The 22,168-nt window shown below is 42.4% G+C and overlaps 1 protein-coding gene across 5 annotated transcripts in view; it reads right to left on the bottom strand.

The window, feature by feature from the left end:
• Nucleotides 1–17,628: 17,628 nt before the first annotated feature.
• LOC106581900 (high affinity cGMP-specific 3',5'-cyclic phosphodiesterase 9A) overlaps nt 17,629–22,168 on the bottom strand; it is a 35,326-nt gene continuing 30,786 nt past the window's right edge. For all 5 annotated transcript variants that reach the window (XM_014164342.3, XM_082967022.1, XM_014164340.3 and 2 more), the window contains 4 exons: nt 18,472–18,600; nt 18,262–18,357; nt 18,079–18,136; nt 17,629–17,978 (listed from right to left, as the gene is read on the bottom strand). In XM_014164342.3, the coding sequence (XP_014019817.1) occupies nt 18,089–18,136; nt 18,262–18,357; nt 18,472–18,600 (273 nt within the window). In that variant the 3' untranslated portion in view covers nt 17,629–17,978; nt 18,079–18,088. The remainder of the gene's footprint in view (nt 17,979–18,078; nt 18,137–18,261; nt 18,358–18,471; nt 18,601–22,168) is intronic.

Genomic DNA, 22,168 nt, shown 5'->3' with positions numbered 1-22,168 from the left:
TCTCCAAAAACAAGTCTCTCACCGTCACCGCCTGCTATAGACCCCCCTCGGCCCCTAGCTGTGCTCTGGACACCATATGTGAACTGATTGCCCCCCATCTATCTTCAGAGCTCGTGCTACTAGGTGACCTAAACTGGGACATGCTTAACACCCCAGCCATCCTACAATCCAAGCTTGATGCCCTCAATCTCACACAAATTATTAATGAACCCACCAGGTACAACCCCAAAACCGCAAACACTGGAACCCTCATAGATATCATCCTAACCAACGTGCCCTCTAAATACACCTCTGCTGTTTTCAACCAAGATCTCAGTGATCACTGCCTCATTGCCTGCACCCGTAATGGGTCAGCGGTCAAACGACCTCCACTCATCACTGTCAAACGCTCCCTGAAACATTTCAACGAGCAAGCTTTTCTAATCGACCTGGCCCTGGTATCCTGGAAGGATATTGCCCTCATCCCGTCAGTAGAGGATGCCTGGTTATTTTTTTTAAATGCCTTCCTCACCATCTTAAATAAGCATGCCCCTTTCAAGAAATGTAGAACCAGGAACAGATATAACACAAAAATATCCTGTGGCGTTCTGCATTAGCATCGAACTGCCCCCGCGATATGCAACTTTTCAGGGAAGTTAGAAACCAATACACACAGGCAGTTAGAAACGCCAAGGCTAGCTTTTTCAAACAGAAATTTGCTTCCTGCAACTCAAACTCTAAAAAGTTCTGGGACATTGTAAAGTCCATGGAGAATAAGAACACCTCCTCCCAACTGCCCACTGCACTGAGGATAGGAAACTCTGTCACCACCGATAAGCCCAATATAGCATTTTTCTACGGCTGGCCATGCTTTCCACCTAACTACCCCTACTGCATTCAACAGCACTGCACCCCCCACAGCTACTCGCCCAAGCCTCCCCCATTTCTCCTTCTCCCAAATCCATTCAGCTGATGTTCTGAAAGAGCTGCAAAATCTGGACCCCTACAAATCAGCTGGGCTTGACAATCTGGACCCTTTCTTTCAAAAATTATCTGCCGAAATTATTGCAACCCCTATTACTAGCCTGTTCAACCTCTCTTTCGTGTCGTCTGAGATTCCCATAGATTGGAAAGCAGCTGCTGTCATCCCCCTCTTCAAAGGAGGGGACACTCTTGACCCAAATTGCCACAGACCTATATCCATCCTACCCTGCCTTTCTAAGGTCTTCGAAAGCCAAGTCAACAAACAGATTACCGACCATTTCGAATCCCACCGCACCTTCTCCGCTATGCAATCTGGTTTCAGAGCTGGTCATGGGTGCACCTCAGCCACGCTCAAGGTCCTAAACGACATCGTAACCGCCATCGATAAGAAACAATACTGTGCTGCCGTATTCACATTCCAACCTTGTTTGACATTATCTAGTCTAAATATGGCATGATTCCACCAATAGGTCCCGTGTGGCTCAGTTGGTAGAGCATGGTGTTTGCAAAGCCAAGGTTGTGGGTTCGATTCCCACGGGGGACCAGTACGGAGAAAAAAATGTATGAAATGTATGCATTCACTACTGTAAGTCGCTCTGGATAAGAGCGTCTGCTAAATGACTAAAATGTAAATGTAAAATGTATTCATTGACCTGGCCAAGGCTTTTGACTCTGTTAATCACCACATCCTCATCGGCAGACTCAGTAGCCTTGGTTTTTCAAACGATTGCGTCGCCTGGTTCACCAACTACTTCTCTGACAGAGTTCAGTGTGTCAAATCGGAGGGCCTGCTGTCCGGACCTCTGGCAGTCTCTATGGGGGTACCACAGGGTTCAATTCTTGGGCCAACTCTTTTCTCTGTATACATCAATGGTGTCGCTCTTGCTGCTGGTGAATCTCTGATCCACCTCTACGCAGACGACACCATTCTGTATACTTCTGGCCCTTCTTTGGACACTGTGTTAACCACCCTCCAGACGAGCTTCAATGCCATTCAACTCTCCTTCCGTGGTCTCCAACTGCTGCTAAACACAAGTAAAACTAAATGCATGCTCTTCAACCGATCGCTGCCCTCACCTGCCCGCCTGTCCAGCATCACTTCTCTGGACGGTTCTGACTTAGAATTTGTGGACAACTACAAATACCTAGGTGTCTGGTTAGACTGTAAACTCTCCTTCCAGACTCACATCAATCATCTCCAATCCAAAGTTAAATCTAGAATTGGCTTCCTATTTCGCAACAAAGCATCCTTCACTCATGCTGCCAAACATACCCTCGTAAAACTGACCATCCTACCAATCCTCGACTTCGGCGATGTCATTTACAAAATAGCCTCCAATACCCTACTCAACAAGCTGGATGCAGTCTATCACAATGCCATCCGTTTTGTCACCAAAGCCCCATATACTACCCACCACTGCGACCTGTACGCTCTCGTTGGCTGGCCTTCGCTTCATAATCGTCGCCAAACACATTGGCTCCAGGTCATCTACAAGACCCTGCTAGGTAAAGTCCCCCCTTATCTCCGCTCACTGGTCACCATAGCAGCACCCACCCGTAGAACGCGCTCCAGCAGGTATATCTCTCTGGTCACCCCTAAAGCCAACTCCTCCTTTGGTCGTCTCTCCTTCCAGTTCTCTGCTGCCAATGACTGGAACGAACTACAAAAATCTCTGAAACTGGAAACACTTATCTCCCTCACTAGCTTTAAGCACCAGCTATCAGAGCAGCTCCCAGATCACTGCACCTGTACATAGCCCATCTATAATTTAGCCCAAACTACTACCTCTTCCCCTACTGTATTTATTTATTTTATTTATTATTTTGCTCCTTTGCACCATATTATTTATATTTTAACTTTGAACTTTCTTCAAACTACAAATCTACCATTCCAGTGTTTTACTTGCTATACTTTATTTACTTTGTCACCATTGCCTTTTTTGCCTTTACCTCCCTTATCTCACATCATTTGCTCACATTGTATATAGTCTTATTTTTTTCTACTGCATCATTGATTGTACGTTGTTTTACTCCATGTGTAACTCTGTGTTTTTGTATGTTGTCGAACTGCTTTGCTTTATCTTGGCCAGGTCGCAATTGTAAATGAGAACTTGTTCTCAACTTGCCTACCTGGTTAAATAAAGGTGAAATAAATAAATAAATAAATAAAGTAAATGTGCAGTAAGAATGATGAAGGTGACTGTGTTCTTGGGGACTTTCAAAGCTGCAGAAATATTTTGGTACCCTTCCCAGAACTGTGCCTCAACACAATCCTGTCTCGGAGTTCTACGGACAATTACTTCGAACTCATGGCTCGGTTTTAGCTCTGACTTGCACTGTCAGCTGTGGGACCTTATATAGACAGGTGTGTGCCTTTCCAAATCATGTCCAATCAATTGAATATACCACAGGTGGACTCCAATCCAACTGAAGAACCATCTCAAGGATGGTCAATTGAAACAGGATGCACCTGAGCTCAATTTCGAGTCTTATTGCGAAGGGTCTGAATACTTCAGTAAATAAGGTAATTCTGTTTTTTATTTGTAATACATTTGCAAACATTTCGAAGAACCTATTCACTTCGTCATTATAAGGTATTGTGTGTAGATTGATTCGGGAAAAAAGTATTTAATACATTTTAGAATAAGGCTGTAAAGTAAAAAAATGTAGAAAAAGGGAAGGGGTCTGAATACTTTCCGAATGCACTGTATCTACTGTAGGATCAGATGATGGAAGAGAGCAAGGTACACCATTTGTTTTTATCGATGGTCTAACTCTTCCCTCAACAGAGTCGAAAATGAGGCAATATGCTTATTTCTAGCACTTAAATGGTTTAGGGACCGTCTAAAAGTGCAATATCTGTGATTACATGTAAGCAAAAATATATATGTTTTTGCATTCCCATTCGTGAGGGTTAGCCCTATATGAAGATTACACACTGTATAGGGCTTCCAGTCACAAAAGGCCCCAACATTCTTTTTTTTTACCTCTAGTTACTAAGGGTGCAATATATGACCCATTTCAAATCAAATTTTATTTGTCACATGCGCTGAATATAACTTACAAGCCCTTAACCAACAATGCAGTTCAAGAAATAGAGTTAGGAAAATATTTTCTAAATAAACTAAAGTAAAAATAAAATGAAAAGTAACACAATAAAATAACAATAACGAGGCTATATACAGGGGGTACCAGTACTGAGTCAATGTGTGGGGGTACAGGTTTGTTGAGGTTATTTGTACATGTAGGTAGGGGTAAAGTGACTATGCATAGATAAACAGCGAGTAGCAGCAGTGTAAAAACAAAGGGTGGTGGGGGGGTCAAATGGCCACCTGGATTAATTGTTCAGCAGTCTTATGGCTTGGGGGTAGAAGCTGTTAAGAAGCCTTTTGGATGTGTCATGCGGTAGCAGAGAGAACAGTCTATGACGCGGGTGACTGGAGTCTTTGACAATTTTTTGGGCCTTCCTCTGACACCACCTAGTAACTAGGTCCTGGATGGCAGGAAGCTTGGCCCCAGTGATGTACTGGGCCATACGCACTACCCTTGTGTAGCACCTTACGGTCAGATGCCAAGCAGTTGCCATACCATGCGGTGACGCAACCGGTTAGGATGCTCTCGATGGTGCAGCCGTATAACTTTTTGAGGATCTGGGGACTCATGCCAAATCTTTTCAGTGTCCTGAGGGGGAAAAGGTGTTGTTGTGCCCTTTTCACGATTGTCTTGGTGTGTTTGGGCCATGATAGTTTGTTGGTGATATGGACACCAAGGAACTTGAAGCTCTCGACCTGCTCCACTACAGCCCCATCGATGTGAATGGGGGTGTGTTCGGCCCTCCTTTTCCTGTAGTCCACGATCAGCACCTTTGTATTGCTCACATTGAGGGAGAGGTTCTTCGCCTGGCACCACACGGCCAGGTGTCTGACATCCTCCCTATAGGCTGTCTCATCGTTGTTGGTGATCAGACCTACCACTGTTGTGTCGTCAGCAAACTTAATGATGGTGTTGGAGTCGTGCTTGGCCACGCAGTCGTGGGTGAACAGGGAGTACAGGAGGGGACTAAGCATGCACTGCTGAGGGGCCCCTGTGTTGAGGATCAGCATGGCAGATGTGTTGTTACCTATCCTTACCAACTGGGGGCGGCCCGTCAGGAATTCCAGGATCCAGTTGCAGAGGGAGGTGTTTAGTCCCAGGGTCCTTAGCTTAGTGATGAGCTTTGTGGGCACTATGGTGTTGAACACTGAGCTGTAGTCAATGAACAGCATTCTTACATAGGTGTTCCTTTTGTCCAGGTAGGAAAGGGCAGTGTGGAGTGCATAATCTGTGGATCTGTTGGGGCGGTATGCGAATTGCAGTGGAGCTCAAACATTGAGCAGCTGGCCCACAAGTAAAATGTCCTTCCTAAACCAATGTTCTAAAAACAGTGACTTGTTTTTATATTTTATGACAAGATTATTCCATATAACATACGTATGAGGGGAAAATTTGTTTGTATAGAAGGGACAATCAATTAAGCATTTGTTTGTAGAAATAAGCCAGTTTAACAGGAAGTATTTCAACTGCAAAAGGAAACTGGTATTGTAAATCAAAAGCTGTTTGGGTCCTTAAAGTAATGCTTTATCCAATAGACCCTTTTTCAGTACACAACACACTGACGTCACGCACAGATGCGAGCGTCTCTTGGCGGCAGTGGCGGTTCTAGACCATTTCAACTGGGGGGGCCAAGCTGGGGCCAGTTGTACTGTTAGAGGGGCCAGTTACATTAGACGTTATTGTTGTCATATCGTTTTCTTCACTGCATTGCAGGCATTAGTTATGTAAAAATAATTTCATACTCCACATTTAGGGGGGCCACAAGGGGATCCAAAATTGTTGTCACAGGGGCACTGGCAGATGACACAACAGTGGTAGGCCTGATCACCGACAACGATGAGGCAGCCTGACTGGTTGCATCACTGCCTGGTATGCTCAGCTTCCGACCACAAGGCACTACAGAGGGTAGTGCCTTATGGCCCAGTACATCAGTGGGGCCAAGCTTCCTGCCATCCAAGATCTCTATACCAGGCAGTGTTAGAGGAAGGCCCTAAAAATGGTCAAAGACTCCAGCCATCCTATTCATAGACTGTTCTCTCTGCTGCCACATGGTAAGCAGTACTGGGGCGCCAAGTCTATGTCCAAAAGGCTTATTTACAGCTTCTACCCCCAAGCCATAAGACTCCTGAACAGCTAATCAAAGGGCTAACCAGACCGCTCTTTTACGCTGCTGCTACTCTCTGTTTATTATCTATGCATAATCCCTTTAACTCTACCTACATGTACATATTACCTCAATTATCTTGACTAACTGGTGCCCCCGCACATTGACTCTGTACCGGTACCCCTTGTATTTAGCCTCGCTATTGTTATTTTACTGCTGCTGCTTAATTATTTGTTACTTTTATTTTAAATTTTTTTGCTTAACACTTATTTTTCTTCTTAAAGCATTGTTGGTTAAGGGCTTGTAAGTAAGCATTTCACTTTAAGGTCTACACCTGTTGTATTCGGCGCATGTGACAAAATGTTATTTGATTTGATTTAAATAGGCTTTTTTGCTGCCGTTCTATAGGATCTTCCCCTTGTTCTGCCACTAACTTGCGCATCGCCCTCGTGCAGAAATGTTTGTAAACACAGAAAGGGGTCTATACATCTTTAAAATTTGGTTAAAAGTCGTGAAATCCAACACATTAAGACCGCCCTCACACACAATTATTTCACTTTTTGAGGTTTATTAACATATTTTTCTGCTTTGTAAGGTTTATTTTTCCATATAAAGTTAAACAGCATCTTATCTAATTGGGAGCAAATAGATTTGGGACTGTCAAGACAAGAGAACACATAAGAGGCTCTAGACAAGCCTTCAAGCTTAGTCAGCAAAACTCTTCCTTTATGAACAAATCACTGCCTAACCATGAGTTGAGCTTGTTTTTTTTAATAGATAGAAAAATACTGTGGTATTCTAGGCCCTGTACACATTATGACATATTTCATTACACTGTACGTCATCTTCACGGAGTCTAGGGCCTCCCGAGTGGCGCAGCGGTCTAAGGCATGGCACTACAGACCCGGGTTTGATCCCAGGCTGTGTCGCAGCCGGCCACGAAAATTGGCCTAGCACGTCCGTGTTCGGGGAGGGCCAGCCAGCTGGCCGGGATATCCTTGTCTTATCGCGCTCTAGCGACTCCTTGTGGCGGGCCGGGCCCATGCACGCTGACTTCGGTTGCCAGCTGTACGGTGTTTCCTCCGACACATTGGTGCGGCTGGCTTTCGGGTTATGTGAGCAGTGTGTCAAGAAGCACTGCGGCTTGGCGAGTCGCGAGTACATACGGGAGTTGAGGCGGTAGGACAAGACTGTAACTACCAATTAGATATCACAAAATTGGGGAGGAAAAGGGGTGAAAAGTACAACAACAACAAAAAAACTTAACATAAAAACTTCACAGAGTCTACCTTGAAGGTCATGGCAAGAAGAGTCCTGCATTTGTCAAATTAACGTCAGATTTGACGTTTCGTAGCAGGTTAGTTTAATTAACGTAGCAAGTTCTGAGAATTAGGTTAAGGTTAAGAAAGGGGTTAGGGTTAGCTCAAACGCAAAACATTTCACATCGAAAACATGCCACAACAATGCACTAAGTGAACGTTCATTCTGCGTAGTGTTTTGGGAAACGTATGTTCCATCTTCAGACGTTGTAGGAAAGATGCATCATTGTTCTTCTTTGGGATTGGGTTGGCAGATCGCATCCAACTTTAAGGTGCATACATCGCCACCTACTGTAGTGGTCCACCAGCATCAAACTGAGATTTTGATCCACCAGGTTCAAACAGCTGTAAAAATGATATTTTCTCTTATTGAGGGATTTCCTGACACCCGATTGGTTACTGGCATTTAAAGGCCCTTTCCAGCAACCTGATTGGTTAAAAGGCCTCATGTGCAGTGCAGCACTACCTTGTTTGAAAATATCTCCTGCGAAGAAATTAGAAAATCTCGAAGAATATACAGTTTGTGATTAAAAATAGGCGATCTCAGTTAGACAATGCGAGAAAAGCAGTGAATGAAGTAAACAATTTGCCTGATCAGCCGATGAGGCAGTGGCAGTACATGTAGAGGAGGAAAAGGAGGTAACAAGTGTTGTGCCCCCCCCCCCCCGCGTGAACGCGCACGCACTCAATTATTCATTGCTGCGACTTGCTTGCTAGTTGAGATTTCTGATCACGTTGGACTGAGTTTCATTATATTTGGTACGTCGGTTTGATCGCGGGGGAGGCACGAGTAATGTCTGCAGTTTTCAGTTTGGCTATTTGTTTCAAGTGTATTAGTTTATATATAAATCTCTTTGCCAAAATTCGTCATCTCTCCCATGTCTTATTCGACTAGTAGTTGTTCTGAAATGTTTATTGCTTGCCTACATTTTACTCCCTCCTCTATGTTTAATATAACACACATAGATTAATTATTAATTTTGGTTGCCTATCCTGACATGAAGTTTGTTCTATAGAAAGTATTTGACTCTAGCTACAAAATTAAGGAAATTAGAAGGGGGGGGGGGGGGGATTTTCTTGCCTCACTACTGGTCAACATGAGCTGCCAAAATGATTCTGAAGTGTGCCAGGCCTTGCCGTCCCAAGATAGAAGGTGGGGGGGGGCTTGCTGAAATCCCCCCCCCCCCCCCCCCTTTTAATTTCCTTAATTTTGTGGAGTCAAATACTTTCTGTGGCACACATCAGAGTCAAATACTTTCTATAGAACAAACTTAATGTCAGGATAGGCAACCAACATATAAAGTTAATGTATTTGTGTTATATTAAACATAGAGGGAGTAACATTTAGGCAAGCAATAAACATTTCAGAACAACTACTAGTCGATTAAGATATGGGAGAGATGACGAATTTTGGCAAAGAGATTTATTTATAGACTAATACACTGTGTTTACACACAAGTGTTTACACACAAGTGTTTACACTTCCTACAGGCTGCAGGAGTGCTCTAGCAGGGGAGATGTGGCATTTTCTATAAATGTGAGGATGGTTCTTCTTGCCCACAAACTTGGACTTGGATATGCAGCTCTGAAGAAAATAAGCAAAGTCCTAGGGATTCCTTCCTTGCGTCTCAGTGCATATTAGAGACATAACAGGAGAGGGACAGGTAAATAAAAAGGGAGAGTAGCCTATTATTGTCAGTTGACTTGCTGTGTATAAATAATGTTTATTTCCTTGCTCCAGCAAATGTATTCAAAGTGAATAAACAAAGTGATAGGAAAACATAACTATAGACTGTAACATAGGCCTACAGTGTCATAGGGCTGTAGCCTACTGTGACTACTAAAAAATTTGCTTCACATAAAGTAAATACTCATATGCTAATATTTACATAGGGTAACATGCTGATATTTAGTCCTGCAGTTATGACTGTAATGTCGATATACATAAGCGCTGTAGTTGCAGAGATTCATAGAGGGCTACAGACAATGGCGAGTGCTGCAAAGCTAATTAGAAGAGCATACTCAGATATAGACCAAGGCATAGCAGAGTTGCTGAAGGAGGATGAGGATGCCATCATAGACATTCATGTATCCTTCGATGGCACTTGGCACAAGAGAGGATTCACTTCCAACTACGGGATAGGTGTGTGCATTGGCGCTGGTACCAGCGAGCCCTAGAAAATGGTGAGATCCACCCAGTCACTAAAACCATGAAGACCATACATTTTTGAATAGAGAGGTTGCAGAGAAAATGGTACATTTATATCATAGGATGTCAAATGATAACCTCCTCAAAAGAATGTAGCACGGAGGAACCCAGAATGCAAATGAATGTCTGAACTCTAATGGTCGCGATGCCCCAAAACTGTCTTTGTGGACAAAAGCTGTATTGATGCAGCAGCCAGTATGGCAGTAGCCACATTCAATGAGGGAGCCACTGCTATATCAAATGTGATAGACACATTGTGGATTGACTACTTTGGTGACACTGGAAGCAATCAGAGAGGAGGATGCGAGGCGTATTGTGAGAGCTGATGCTTCTTTAATGGAATGTGCCAAGCGTAGGCACAGGACCTATATTAGGCCTATATTGAATCTCCCATTCCTCTCATAAATGTTTGAAAAAGCTGTTGAGCAGCAACTCACTGCCTTCCTGAAGACAAACAATGTATATGAAACGCTTCAGTCTGGTTTTAGACCCCATCATAGCACTGAGACTGCACTCTTGAAGGTGGTATATGACCTTTAAATGGCGTCAGACCAAGGCTCTGCATCTGTCCTCGTGCACCTAGACCTTAGTGTTGCTTTTGACACCATCGATCACCACATTCTTTTGGAGAGATTGGAAACCCAAATTGGTCTACATGGACGGCCTGGTTTAGATCTTATCTGACGGAAAGATATCAGTTTGTCTCTGTGGATGATTTGTCCTCTGACAAATCAACTGTAAGTTTCAGTGTTCCTCAATGTTTTACTTTTAAACTCAGATAAAACAGAGATGCTAGTTATAGGTCCGAAGAAGCAAAGAGATCTTTTGTTGGATCTGACAATTAATCTTGATGGTTGTACAGTTGTCTCAAAAAAAAACTGTGAAGGACCTTGGCGTTACTCTGGACTCTGATCTCTCTTTTGACTAACATATCAATACTATTTCAAGGACAGCTTTTTTTCCCATCTTCTTAACATTGCAAAAATCAGAAACTTTCTGTCTAAAAATGATGCAGTAAAGTTAATCCATGCATTTGTCACTTCTAGATTAGACTACTGCAATGCTCTACTTTCCGGCTACTTGGAAAAAGCACTAAATAAACTTCAGTTAGTGCTAAACACGGCTGCTAGAATCTTGACTAGAACCCAAAAATGTGATCATATTACTCCAGTGCTAACCTCTTTACACTGTATTCCTGTTAAGGCTAGGGCTGATTTCAAGGTTTTACTGCTAACCTGCAAGCATTACACGGGCTTGCTCCTACCTATCTCGATTTGGTCCTGCCGTACATACCTACACGTACGCTACGGTCACAAGATGCAGCCCTCCTTATTGTCCCTAGAATTTCTAAGCAAACTTCTGGAGGCAGGGCGTTCTCCTATAGAGCTCCATTTTTATGGAAAGGTCTGCCTATCCATGTGAGAGACGCAGACTCTGTCTCGACCTTTGTCTTTATTGAAGACTCATCTCTTCAGTAGGTCCTATGATTGAGTGTAGTCTAGCCCAGGGGTGTGAAGGTGAACGGAAAGGCACTGGAGCGACAAACGGCCCTTGCTGTCTTTCCCTGACCGGTTCCCCTCTCTCCGAAGCGATTCTCTGCCTCTAACCCTATTACAGGGGCTGAGTCACTGGCTTACTGGTGCTCTTCCATCTTGTCCCTAGGAGGGGTGCGTCACTTGAGTGGGTTGAGTCACTGACGTGATCTTCCTGTCCAGGTTTGGCGCCCCCCTTGGGTTCGTGCCGTGGGGGAGATCTTCGTGGGCTATACTCAGCCTTGTTTCAGGGTAGTAAGTTGGTGGTTTAAAGATATACCTCTAGTGGTGTGGGGGCTATGCTTTGGCAAAGTGGGTGGGGTTATATCCTGCCTGGTTGGCCCTGTCCAGGGGTATCGTCGGACGGGGCCACAGTGTATCCCGACCCATCCTGTCTCAGCCTCCGGTATTTATGCTGCAATAGTTTTTGTTGGGGGGCTAGGGTCAATCAGTTACATCTGGAGTATTTCTCCTCTCTTATCTGGTGTCCTGTGTATTTAAGTATGCTCCCTCTAATTCTCTCTCTCTCCCTCTCCCGGAGGACCTGATCCCTGGGACCATGCCTCAAGACTACCTGGCCTGATGACTCCTTGCTGTCCCCAGTCCACCTGGTTGTGCTGCTGCTCCAGTTTCAACTGTTTTGCCTGCGGCTATGGAACCCTGACCTGTTCTCCGGATGTGCTACCTTGTCCCTGACCTGCTGTTTTGACTCTCTCTCTCTCTACCTCACCTGCTGTCTTGACCTATAAATGCTCGGCTATGAAAAGCCAACTGACATTTACTCCGGAGGTGCTGACCTGTTGTACCCTCTACAACCACTGATTATTGTTATTATTATTTGACCCTGCTGGTCATCTATGAATGTTTGAACATCTTGGCCATGAACTGTTATAATCTCCACCCGGCACAGCCAGAAGAGGACTGGCTACCTCTCAGAACCTGGTTCCTCTCTAGGTTTCTTCCTAGGTTCCTGCCATTCTAGGGAGTTTTTCCTAGCCACCGTGCTTCTACATCTGCATTATTTGCTGTTTGGGGTTTCTGTATAGCACTTTGTGACATCGGCTGATGTAAAAAGGGCTTTATAAATAAGTTTGATTGATTGATGACACAGTCAAGAAAGTAAAGCGGCACCAGCAACAACTCCAATGGCCTTACATATGTGGCAGGCATAGCTGATTAATGTTCTGTACATTTCAACAGCCATACAAAAAGCCTTGTATGTGATAAATTGAGCAAAGTGATATGCGAATTTGCCAAAAACTGCATATTTGCCCAACAAAGCATATGCTCTTTTGCTTGAAACAAATGTATTAAACATGCTGATGTATTTGTAAAAGTTTTAGATTTTTACATCTTGTGTCTTTTTGATTTTGAGTGTCATTCTATCTGTAAATATATGCAAGATATGCATCTGCCATACATGTGAAGAGTTTAAAAAAAATAATTCCATGAAATGACAATATTTTGATAAACTGTTCTGTAAAAGTCTGACCATTGAGTGTCTTATCACAATAAAATAAAATATACATTCTGCCTTGAAGCAATGTGTTGAAAAACGGATTCTTGTAATATGCAAATTAGCGCATATTTAAGGTGGTTTTGCCTCATTCGCATATTTAAAAATAAATTAAACTTAATACAAAAATATATTGTATGTATGTATACTTTCAACTGGTAAAGTTTCTGTCTGATGAGAGTAAAGGAAAAAAAATCCCTTTTCACCTGTGGTGCCTGGCCTTAAGCAAGAATCCCCAAGACATTTTATTTATAGTCCCCTGTTGATCATGGCTTGCCTTAGGTTCAGCTTACAGAGCAGGTTCAACTTCATAAGGAACTGCCTCTGTTTGGTAGATCTCCCTCCCTCCTCTAGACCCTGAATGTCAACAACAAGCATGTCATCAAAGCTGAACGTGATGAGAAGATCAGGGTCAGTCAGCCACCTGAAGGCACCACACAACATCCAGGCATTCTGCCTGGGACACTTAGAGTGAGTACGGCTGGCGTACCTATGAGAATGGCCACGAGAAAGAGACAGAATTTAACAATTAATCATTAAGCAGTCGGTTAAAACTGTCATTTCTTGATATTTAACATGTTTTTCTCCATAGGTTTGTCAGTTCTCTATTGGCCCCACCAGGACATCCGCAGTGGCTACTCTCTGGATCAGGGTTGAGATTTAGACTAACTGCTAGACGCATCAATTAATTGAGTTCTTCGACTTAAAGGGGCAATCTGCGATTGCTACATTCATTTTGGGACTTTTAAATTCATGATACATACCAATTTATTCTTGAAGAATATAACTTATAAACGCTTCATGAGCTTAGTTCCATTTTGTTACCCCATCAAAACCCAATATATAAGATTTCTCTAGACTAGCTCTGGTTGTACTGATCCAGATGAAGCTCTACTGCTGAACTAAAAAAACATTTCCAATGGAGACTAATGTGTCTGTCTGGGCTGGTGTGTGTTGACATGATTGGACCATGAAGTTGCGAGAGTTTAAGTCAAGACGGAGGCTCCAGAGCTGGAACCTGAAGTAGCTGAGGGACATGCCGAACTCTGATACAGAAACAGAAAAGGTGACCACTTTACTTCTCACATTAACGGCCCGCTCACATTGATACATGAAGGAGTGTGTTACTTATGCCATTCGGAGTCGTACACATACTGAATAGCTATCCTCGTCCTCACTCATACCAAGCTTCAATCCATAGAGCTCACTGTTTACAGTTCACTGCACCTTCCATGTGTATATGGCTGTCCTATATAGGACGGCATTCCTTTCTTAGACAGTTTATTATGGCTACACCAGTATGCTGTTTTGTGCTGGGTGGCATGTCAGATTTCCCCCTGAGCCATGTTATGCATGTGACATCCTCATCTCTGCCTTTGTTCCCAGAGGTCTGCCTTCACTGGCTCTCCCGGTGGACGTCATGTGGCAGTGCAGTGTGAGGTAAGTGTTCTCCTCACAGACTCCAATTTTTAGTAATGTATACCCTGTATTGTTGAAAGATATACATAGATGACACTTGCTTTGTGTGAATGGAACTGGGATGCAATGTTTGCCATGTGTTTTCCAGAGTTCCCTCAGTGCAGCTGTTTGGGATGGATTAAGGGGCAGAGGAGCGGTTGGTGCCCTCCAGCAGCTGGAAGGTACAGGTGTAGAGCAAACACGACTTAAAAACCACAAGATTATACAGTATTGGTTTAGTAAACACACACAAACACCAAGATTTGGGTTGTATCTCTTATACCCTCACTGTTGTTTGTACTGTTCACAGAGCCCCGGTGTTGTTGTTTGTTCTCTGCAGTGCAACAGTGAAAGCCCGGAGTTGAAGAGAGAGAACCTACAGCCACATTGGGAGGCACATCAGGGTGAGTCATCACACCCACAAATTACCACATCGCCCCCTCATCATCCCTCAGTAAAGTGCAGAACTAACCTGCGGTGTGTATGCACTCCGCTCCCTTTCTGCCTCCTAATGTTCCCCTGAGCTAAGTACTTCTAATGCAAAGTAGTCAGACTTAGAGGATACTTTACATTCACTTTTTTTTTTACTCCAACATTCACTGACATACATGCAGTACACACACACAACATATGCTCACACACACAAAACTGACACAGATGCATATTGACCCCCCCCCACACACACACACTTTTCACATACCCTGCTGATACTTTGTTTATTATATACCTTGATTGCCTAGTCACTTTTACCCCCACCTACACCTGCACATTGACTCGGTACCGGTACTCCTTGTATATAGTTTCGTTATTGTTATTTTGTATTACAATTTGTTTAGTTTTTTAGCAGTTTTCTTAATTTTTAAGTCTGCATTGTTGGGAAAGGGCTCGTAAGGAAGCATTTCACAGTAAAGTCTACACCTGTTGTATTCAGCGCAAGTGACAAATAACGTTTATTTAACGGTTTTCCCTGATGTGGCCACTAGATGGCAATGTAGGCATTCTCCACCTAGCCACAACGGTAGAAACATAATCTGTGGCGACAAATCATCCGTATCGTAACACTTGAGGGGTATTCCAGAGGACTATTCCAGAAAACCGGATTAGTGATTTAGCGAGATGTGTCAAAACCGAATTTGTGAAAACTTTCCGGGCTCCAGAAAGAGAGCCTGGTCAGAAACCATAGCAAAGAATGCTCTGAATCAAATCTGCTACCTACTATGTTAACTTGATTTTAGCCTGTCCAGTGAATAAATATAAGACTTCTCCGCCAATCAGATTCTTGTTCATCACTCCCGCCTATCCCATCTTGGAAAAACCACTTGACATCGGAGCCTGAATTGTTCGCTTTGCTCTCCATTGGGAACGAATTATTGGACCTTGAATTCATCCTTTAGACCATAAAGAATTCAGAATAATTTTTCCGCCCAGTCACTAATATATCTGGTCAATTTACTCAACCCATACCAAATGTAACTCAACGTTTTGACTGCAATACAAACTCTGTGTATTGCTTAGCAATGTTTTTCCACTTGAAGTTTCCTGTACAATGTGGGCGATGCTCAACTATTTGGCGAAGCAACTGTGCGTAGAGCCGTAAATTGAGTCTGCATCGCATTGAATATATATTTGTATGTATGTTGCAATCCCTGGCCATCAAGTTGTCCATATAATAATCAATGAGGACTTTTACAGAATTGCAGGTATATTAGGCTGTGGTAGGTTGACTGCCAGCGTTGCTTTGCTAACCTCAAATTAATAAAGCTAAGCAACATAATAAACATGATAAATAGCCAAATTCATCCCGCAGATTTTCCAAACGTCATTGGTGCTATTGGTGGGACACATATCCTACATTCAAAGACCCTCTAGATCAAAATGGAGAGAAAATCGATTCACAGCATAAACAAACAGGAAGCTATTGAATACTGTAGCCTACACAAATCATTTTCATAAAGTCATGAAATTCAATGATCTTCCTTCTTTTGTCGGATGATCTGTGACCCCCATTGGGTTATAACTAAACATAGAACACACTGTTGCCCATGTTGTCATGAAAAGCACTCTATGAATTCAATAAATTATTATTCATCCTACATAGGCTATGAAATGGGCCTACCACTGCAATTGTGATACAGGCTACAACAACTTCCATATTACTCCATGGCCTTGACACTTAATATCACCAGCGTTGCAATAAAAGTGCTCTATAAAGTGAAAACATTTACTAATCAGCCATGTGTGTGAGCTAGGCCTATTAGATATTGGAATTGTTCCACTTCACTTGCATATTTAGTCTGTCTGCAATTTTCTGTCAGGCTCCCTCTATGGCTTTTGCGGCAGTGGATGTATTACTTGTTTTGGCAAATATACAAACATATTTGTTGTATGTTGTTACAACTGTTTCTTGTTGTAGACGTGAAATATTGGGTTCTATCTTTTGACTCCGTATCAATCGTTTTTTCTGTCAGTGACTTGAGGACCTTTTTAAATGTTGCGTGCACGCGCCAGTTGCCAGATAAACCAATCTGCGCTTCACTTAGCCTAACAACTTAAATGAGAAGCATCTGTTCTGGAACCAAGAAATCCTGGACTCCCTCATCTGGTTAACACAAGCCGGATATATTCATGAAACCCTGAATTTGTTAAACCATCTTTTTGGAATACTAATACCCCTCTGAACTACAGCCAGGATGTGCCTGTACAGGATCTACAGGATGTGCCTGCAGTGTCATACCTTGACCCACGGGGGCCCAAGTCCTTTCACTGTCAAAATACAGTATGTTGCCATCATGAGCGCATTCCCCTGCCCAGGCATTGTCAAAGCATGCCAGATCTCACCACGCCTGGATAGGTATTTTACTTATCAGCTAACCACACAGCAATCTGGTGCCCGACATCAAAGTCGATGACGTGGCACGCAACCATTGGTTGATGAATGCAACGTCTAAGCAGGGGAACAGGATTCCGATCATGCTGCAGTGGCAGTGCATATCTGTCATTCATTGTCTACCCTCCCTAATACTCTTTCCATGCCTTTTCTTCTTAAAACCAACCCTTGTATGTTTGGCATGTATGTTCTGCATTGAAAGGCTTTAGGTGTTTCAACATCCTCTTTGACTAAGTCACGTTTTGTATGGGTCACCCCCACACTGACAGCTCCTTAAACCTTCAATAGTTGCTATGTTCGCTAGGAATGTGTAGAAAGTAAACAGGGAGTGGAGGCATATGGAAGGAAGGCACGTTTCTGATCTACAGCAACAAGGCTACATGTGTATGTTTGGAATGTTCAGAATGCTGAGTGCACAGGCTGACACGCTACATGGCAAAGAATAGAACAGAGAGTGTAACAAGTGCTCCTCATCCATTCTGTCTATCTTAATCATATGAAACTTATCCACAGCTAAAATGAACATTAATACATCTAGAAATAAGACTAATAAGTCTAATAAGCTTTAATAATGGTAATATATGTTTTAAAACAAAATAAAAAAACATTATGTGAAAGGTTATAATTAAAGTAAACCTTTTATTTTGTAGGAAACAACAAAGGCGACTAAAAATCTGTACATTCTGTATAAAACAACATTAAAAAAAACAACGCAAGAGAAAATCTAAATATTGTTCACTGAAGTAGTCTGCTGTACAAGTCGACATTCCCTGATAAAAGCTTTTGGATTGTCCATCCGGCCAGTCAGTCAGTAGCTTGGTCTGTTTCCATCTTCCTCTGGTCCCATTCCTCAGACTGCCATGCTGGCTCAACCTTTACCACCGTAGGAAGTTTGAGCTAAAACAGAGGAACACACATTCATTTCATCTACACCGCACCAGAGCCATATAGTATATAGAAAGACTTTGCTCAATGCAGCCAGTTTAAAAACACCTACCTTTGTGCTTTCATTTCTTCTTCCCCATAGTCAAGTTCTCACTTTTCTTTTTCTGCACCTAAAGTAGAAACATTCACAGGACTGTTCGTCACTGCCGCTACACATAAGAACATGCAAACATGTGCTTCTTAAATAAAAATAATAAAAAACACAAACACACGTACACACACAAATACCTCTGACCTCATTCATGGCATCGTCAATCTGCTTGAGCTCTTCGTATCTGTCTCGCGACTCTCTCAGAGGCTGGACCATCACATCCTCAATCTGAGGGAACAGCTGAGACACACAGAGAGATAAAGGAGGCAGGCTTTACCATCATCATCATCATCATCATCACAGTCCTATCACTCCAACATTCTCTTTTTATAGTCCCATCCATCCATGGCTCACCTTCATGACGGTCTCAAACATTGGGATGAGGACAAACTTGATGAAGCCGATCTGAGCGGTGGGTTTGGTGACCTTCTCTCTGTCCATGAAGGGGGCCACAGGCAGACCCTCCGCCTTCTCCCTGTCACTCTGTGGAAAGGATGGAGAAGAGAGAGAAAGATGTCAGTGCAATCCATCATTCTTCATACAAATGGTAAATACTGTATTTAAGTACTTTCAAAGTATTCACAGCCCTTTACTTTTCCCATATTTTGTTGTGTTACAGCAGGAATTTAAAAATGGATGAAATCAAGATTGTGTGTCACTGGCATATCAACAATATCCGATAAATTCACATTTTTACAAATTCATTAAAAATGAAAAGCTGAAATGTCTTGAGTAAATAAGTATTCATCCCCTTTGTTATGGCAAGCCTAAATAAGTTCAGGAGTAAAAATGTGCTTACAAGTCATATAATAAGTTGCATGGACTCACTCTGTGTACAATATATTTATATATTTTTTAATGACTACCTCTAGGAATGTTTGAAAAACAGGTGGTGCTGAATCCAGACCTTAACCCCTTTCTCTCCAATATTCTCCTAATTCTGAGATATTTGGATGACATTTTCGTGTTCTATACAGGCACCCAGGACAAACTTTTGGAATTCCATGCTCATCTAAACTCTATGAATGAAATCCTTCATTTCACCATTACCTATGACCTATCACAAATCAGTTTTCTTGATGTGATGGTTATTAAGGACAAAACCTCCCTCTCTACAGAAAACCTACAGACAGGAACACCCTGAGAGGTGACAGCTTTCATCCACGTCCACTTATTAAAAGTCTCTCTATATGTCAATCCAGTCGCATCAGAAGAAAATGCAGCTCTGATGCCTCTTCTCAGAACCAGACCGCAGACCTCACGCGAAGGTTTAAGGAAATTCGGTACAAGACAATTGGGTAAAACATGCCAATGATCGTTTTGAAGGACTAACACAGTTGGAAAGCCTTCAAACAAAAGTTAAAGAAAAAGCAGAACATGTCCCATCATGCTTCACCCAATACTCACCAATACTGAAACATTGGGGAAGGCATTTAAGGACATTATCAGGAAGCACTGGTACATTATCGATACTGACCCACAATTGAAACCCATTTTTAAATATCCCCACACACCGTCTTTAAAAGACGCACACACGTGAGAGACATTGTGGTTAAATCTGATTACCCACCAGAGAAAACTGAACATTTCCGGATGGTAATTACAAATGTGGCCAATGTGCTCAATGCAGCTTCACGTACAAATGCAACTAATTTACCCACCCCCGCACGGGACAAAGATTTAAGTTAAAAGGGCCTGATTACCTGCATATCCACCAATGTTATTTACATGTTGAAATGTCCTTGTGGTCTGTCTTACATAGGGAAAACCTGTAGAAGCCTTAAGACACGGATCAGTGAGCACCATACGGACAGGTGAGACAAAAAAATATGGTTTCTGTTCATTTTGTACAAGCTGGACTTCCTATTAGTTCTCTGAGATACATTGGAATATAAATGGTCAAGATGTCACACAGGGGAGGGGACATTGAGAGGAAACTTCTTCAAAGGGAATCTTTCTGGATCCACAGGCTCAACAAACTGTCTCCTCTTGGCCTTAACAAGGAGTTTTACTTGAAACCGTTTTTATAGTTTCAATATGTCCAAATTGTTTTTATTTTTTTTATCTTAATTGAATATTGTATGTGTATGTATATTACTGTAAATATTGATGACATTCCTTGTGTGTGTGTCACGCCCTGATCTGTTTCACCTGTCTTGTGCTTGTCTCCACCCCCCACCAGGTGTCTCCCATTTGTCCCCATTATCCCCTGTGTATTTATACCAGTGTTTTCTGTTTGTCTGTTGCCAGTTCGTCTTGTCCCGTCAAGTATTACCAGCGTGTTTTCCCGGTTTCGAGTCTTTCTAGTTATTGTTTTCTAGTCTTCCCGGTTCTGACCATTCTGCCTGCCCTGACCATGAGCCTGCCTGCCGTTCTGTACCTCATTGACTCTGCCCTGGACTACTGACCAGTCTGCCTGCCCTGACCCTGAGCCTGCCTACCATTCTGTACCTCTTTGACTCTGCCCTGGATTTACTGACCTCTGCCTGCCCTCGACCTGCCCTGTCCCCTTGTATAATAAATATTATGAGAACTGTACTATCCGCCTCCTCCACTGCATCTGGGTCATATCCTGAGTCGTGATAGTATGATCATATATTTTGATACATTGAATGTGTTATACATTTTTTTTTGTACCGCCTGTTTCAGGAAGTGATGCCACTGAGTACTGCCCCTATATATAGGACCTTCTACACCCACCTGGGATATTGATGCCTGATGAAGACCTAAGGGTCGAAACGTTGTTATAAATCAATATCACCTGGGAGCATGAGCAGCAGTGAGCTGCATTTTCCTTTCTGTTTTCCACGAGTTTGTCTACAACTCCAGCACCTGTGGAAAGTACCTGGATGTGCGCATGTTCTTCAGCTTTTGGACTTTAAAACAGTGAAAGAGTTTAATGGCTGTGATAGGAGAAAACAGAGGATGGATCAACAATATTGTAGTTACTAAACAAAACTAACCTATATGACAGAGTGAAAAGAAGGAAGCTTGTACAGAATACACATATTCGAAAATATTATTTCCTGAATATAAAGTGTTGTTGTTTCGGGCAAATCCAATAAAACACATTACTGAGTACCACTCTTCATAGCATGGTGGTGGCTGCATCATGTTATTGGTATGCTTGTCATCGGCAAGGACTAGGGAGTTTTTTAGGATCAAAATACATGGAAAAAGAGCTAAGCACTGGCAAAACCCTAGAGGAAAACCTGGTTCAGCCTGCTATCCAACAGACACTGGGAGATGAATTCACCTTTCAGCAGGACAATAACCTAAAACACAAGGCAAAATATACACTGGAGTTGCTTACCAAGACGAAATTGGATGTTCTTGAGTGGCCTAGTTACACTTTAGACTTAAATCAGCTGGAAAATCTATGGCAAGACCTGAAAATGGTTGTCTAGCAATGATCAACAACCAACTTGACAGAGCTTAAAGAATAAAACAAATAATAAATGTTGTACAATCCAGGTGTGCAAAGCTCAGAAAGACTCATAGCTGTAATCACTGCCAAAGGTGATTCTAACATGTATTGACTCAGGGGGTTGAATACTATATTAGTGTTTTACTTTTCATATGTATTTTACAAATGTTAGACACATGACAATTCAATCAATTGTAATCCCACTTTGTAACACAACAAAATGTGGAAAAAGTCAAGAGATATATCTGAAGGCACTGTATGTCAAAATACAATGTTTCATGACATTTGTTGTTCCATTTTCACACAGACTAATGTATCAATATTGAGATATGAGGCAGGTATGACACATACCTTGAATTACACAGTAGGCTATGCACTATATAAAAACACAAACACTCCCCTTTGTATGTATTTGGACAGTTCTATTTGGCTCTATACTCCAGTATTTTGGATTTGAGATTAAATGTTTCATATTCAGTGACAGTACAGAATGTCACCTTTTATTTGAGGGTATTTTCATACATCTAGTCCCCCCATTTGAAGATGTCATAAGTATTTGGACAAATTTCACCTCAACTGAAACATTTCATCTCAAATCCAAAATGCTGGAGTATAGAGCCAAAT

The sequence above is a fragment of the Salmo salar genome, chromosome 21 (genome assembly GCF_965601325.2).
Source record: "Salmo salar chromosome 21, fSalSal1, whole genome shotgun sequence".
Classification (NCBI taxonomy): domain Eukaryota; kingdom Metazoa; phylum Chordata; class Actinopteri; order Salmoniformes; family Salmonidae; genus Salmo; species Salmo salar.
This window is presented reverse-complemented; position numbering and strand designations above follow the sequence as displayed.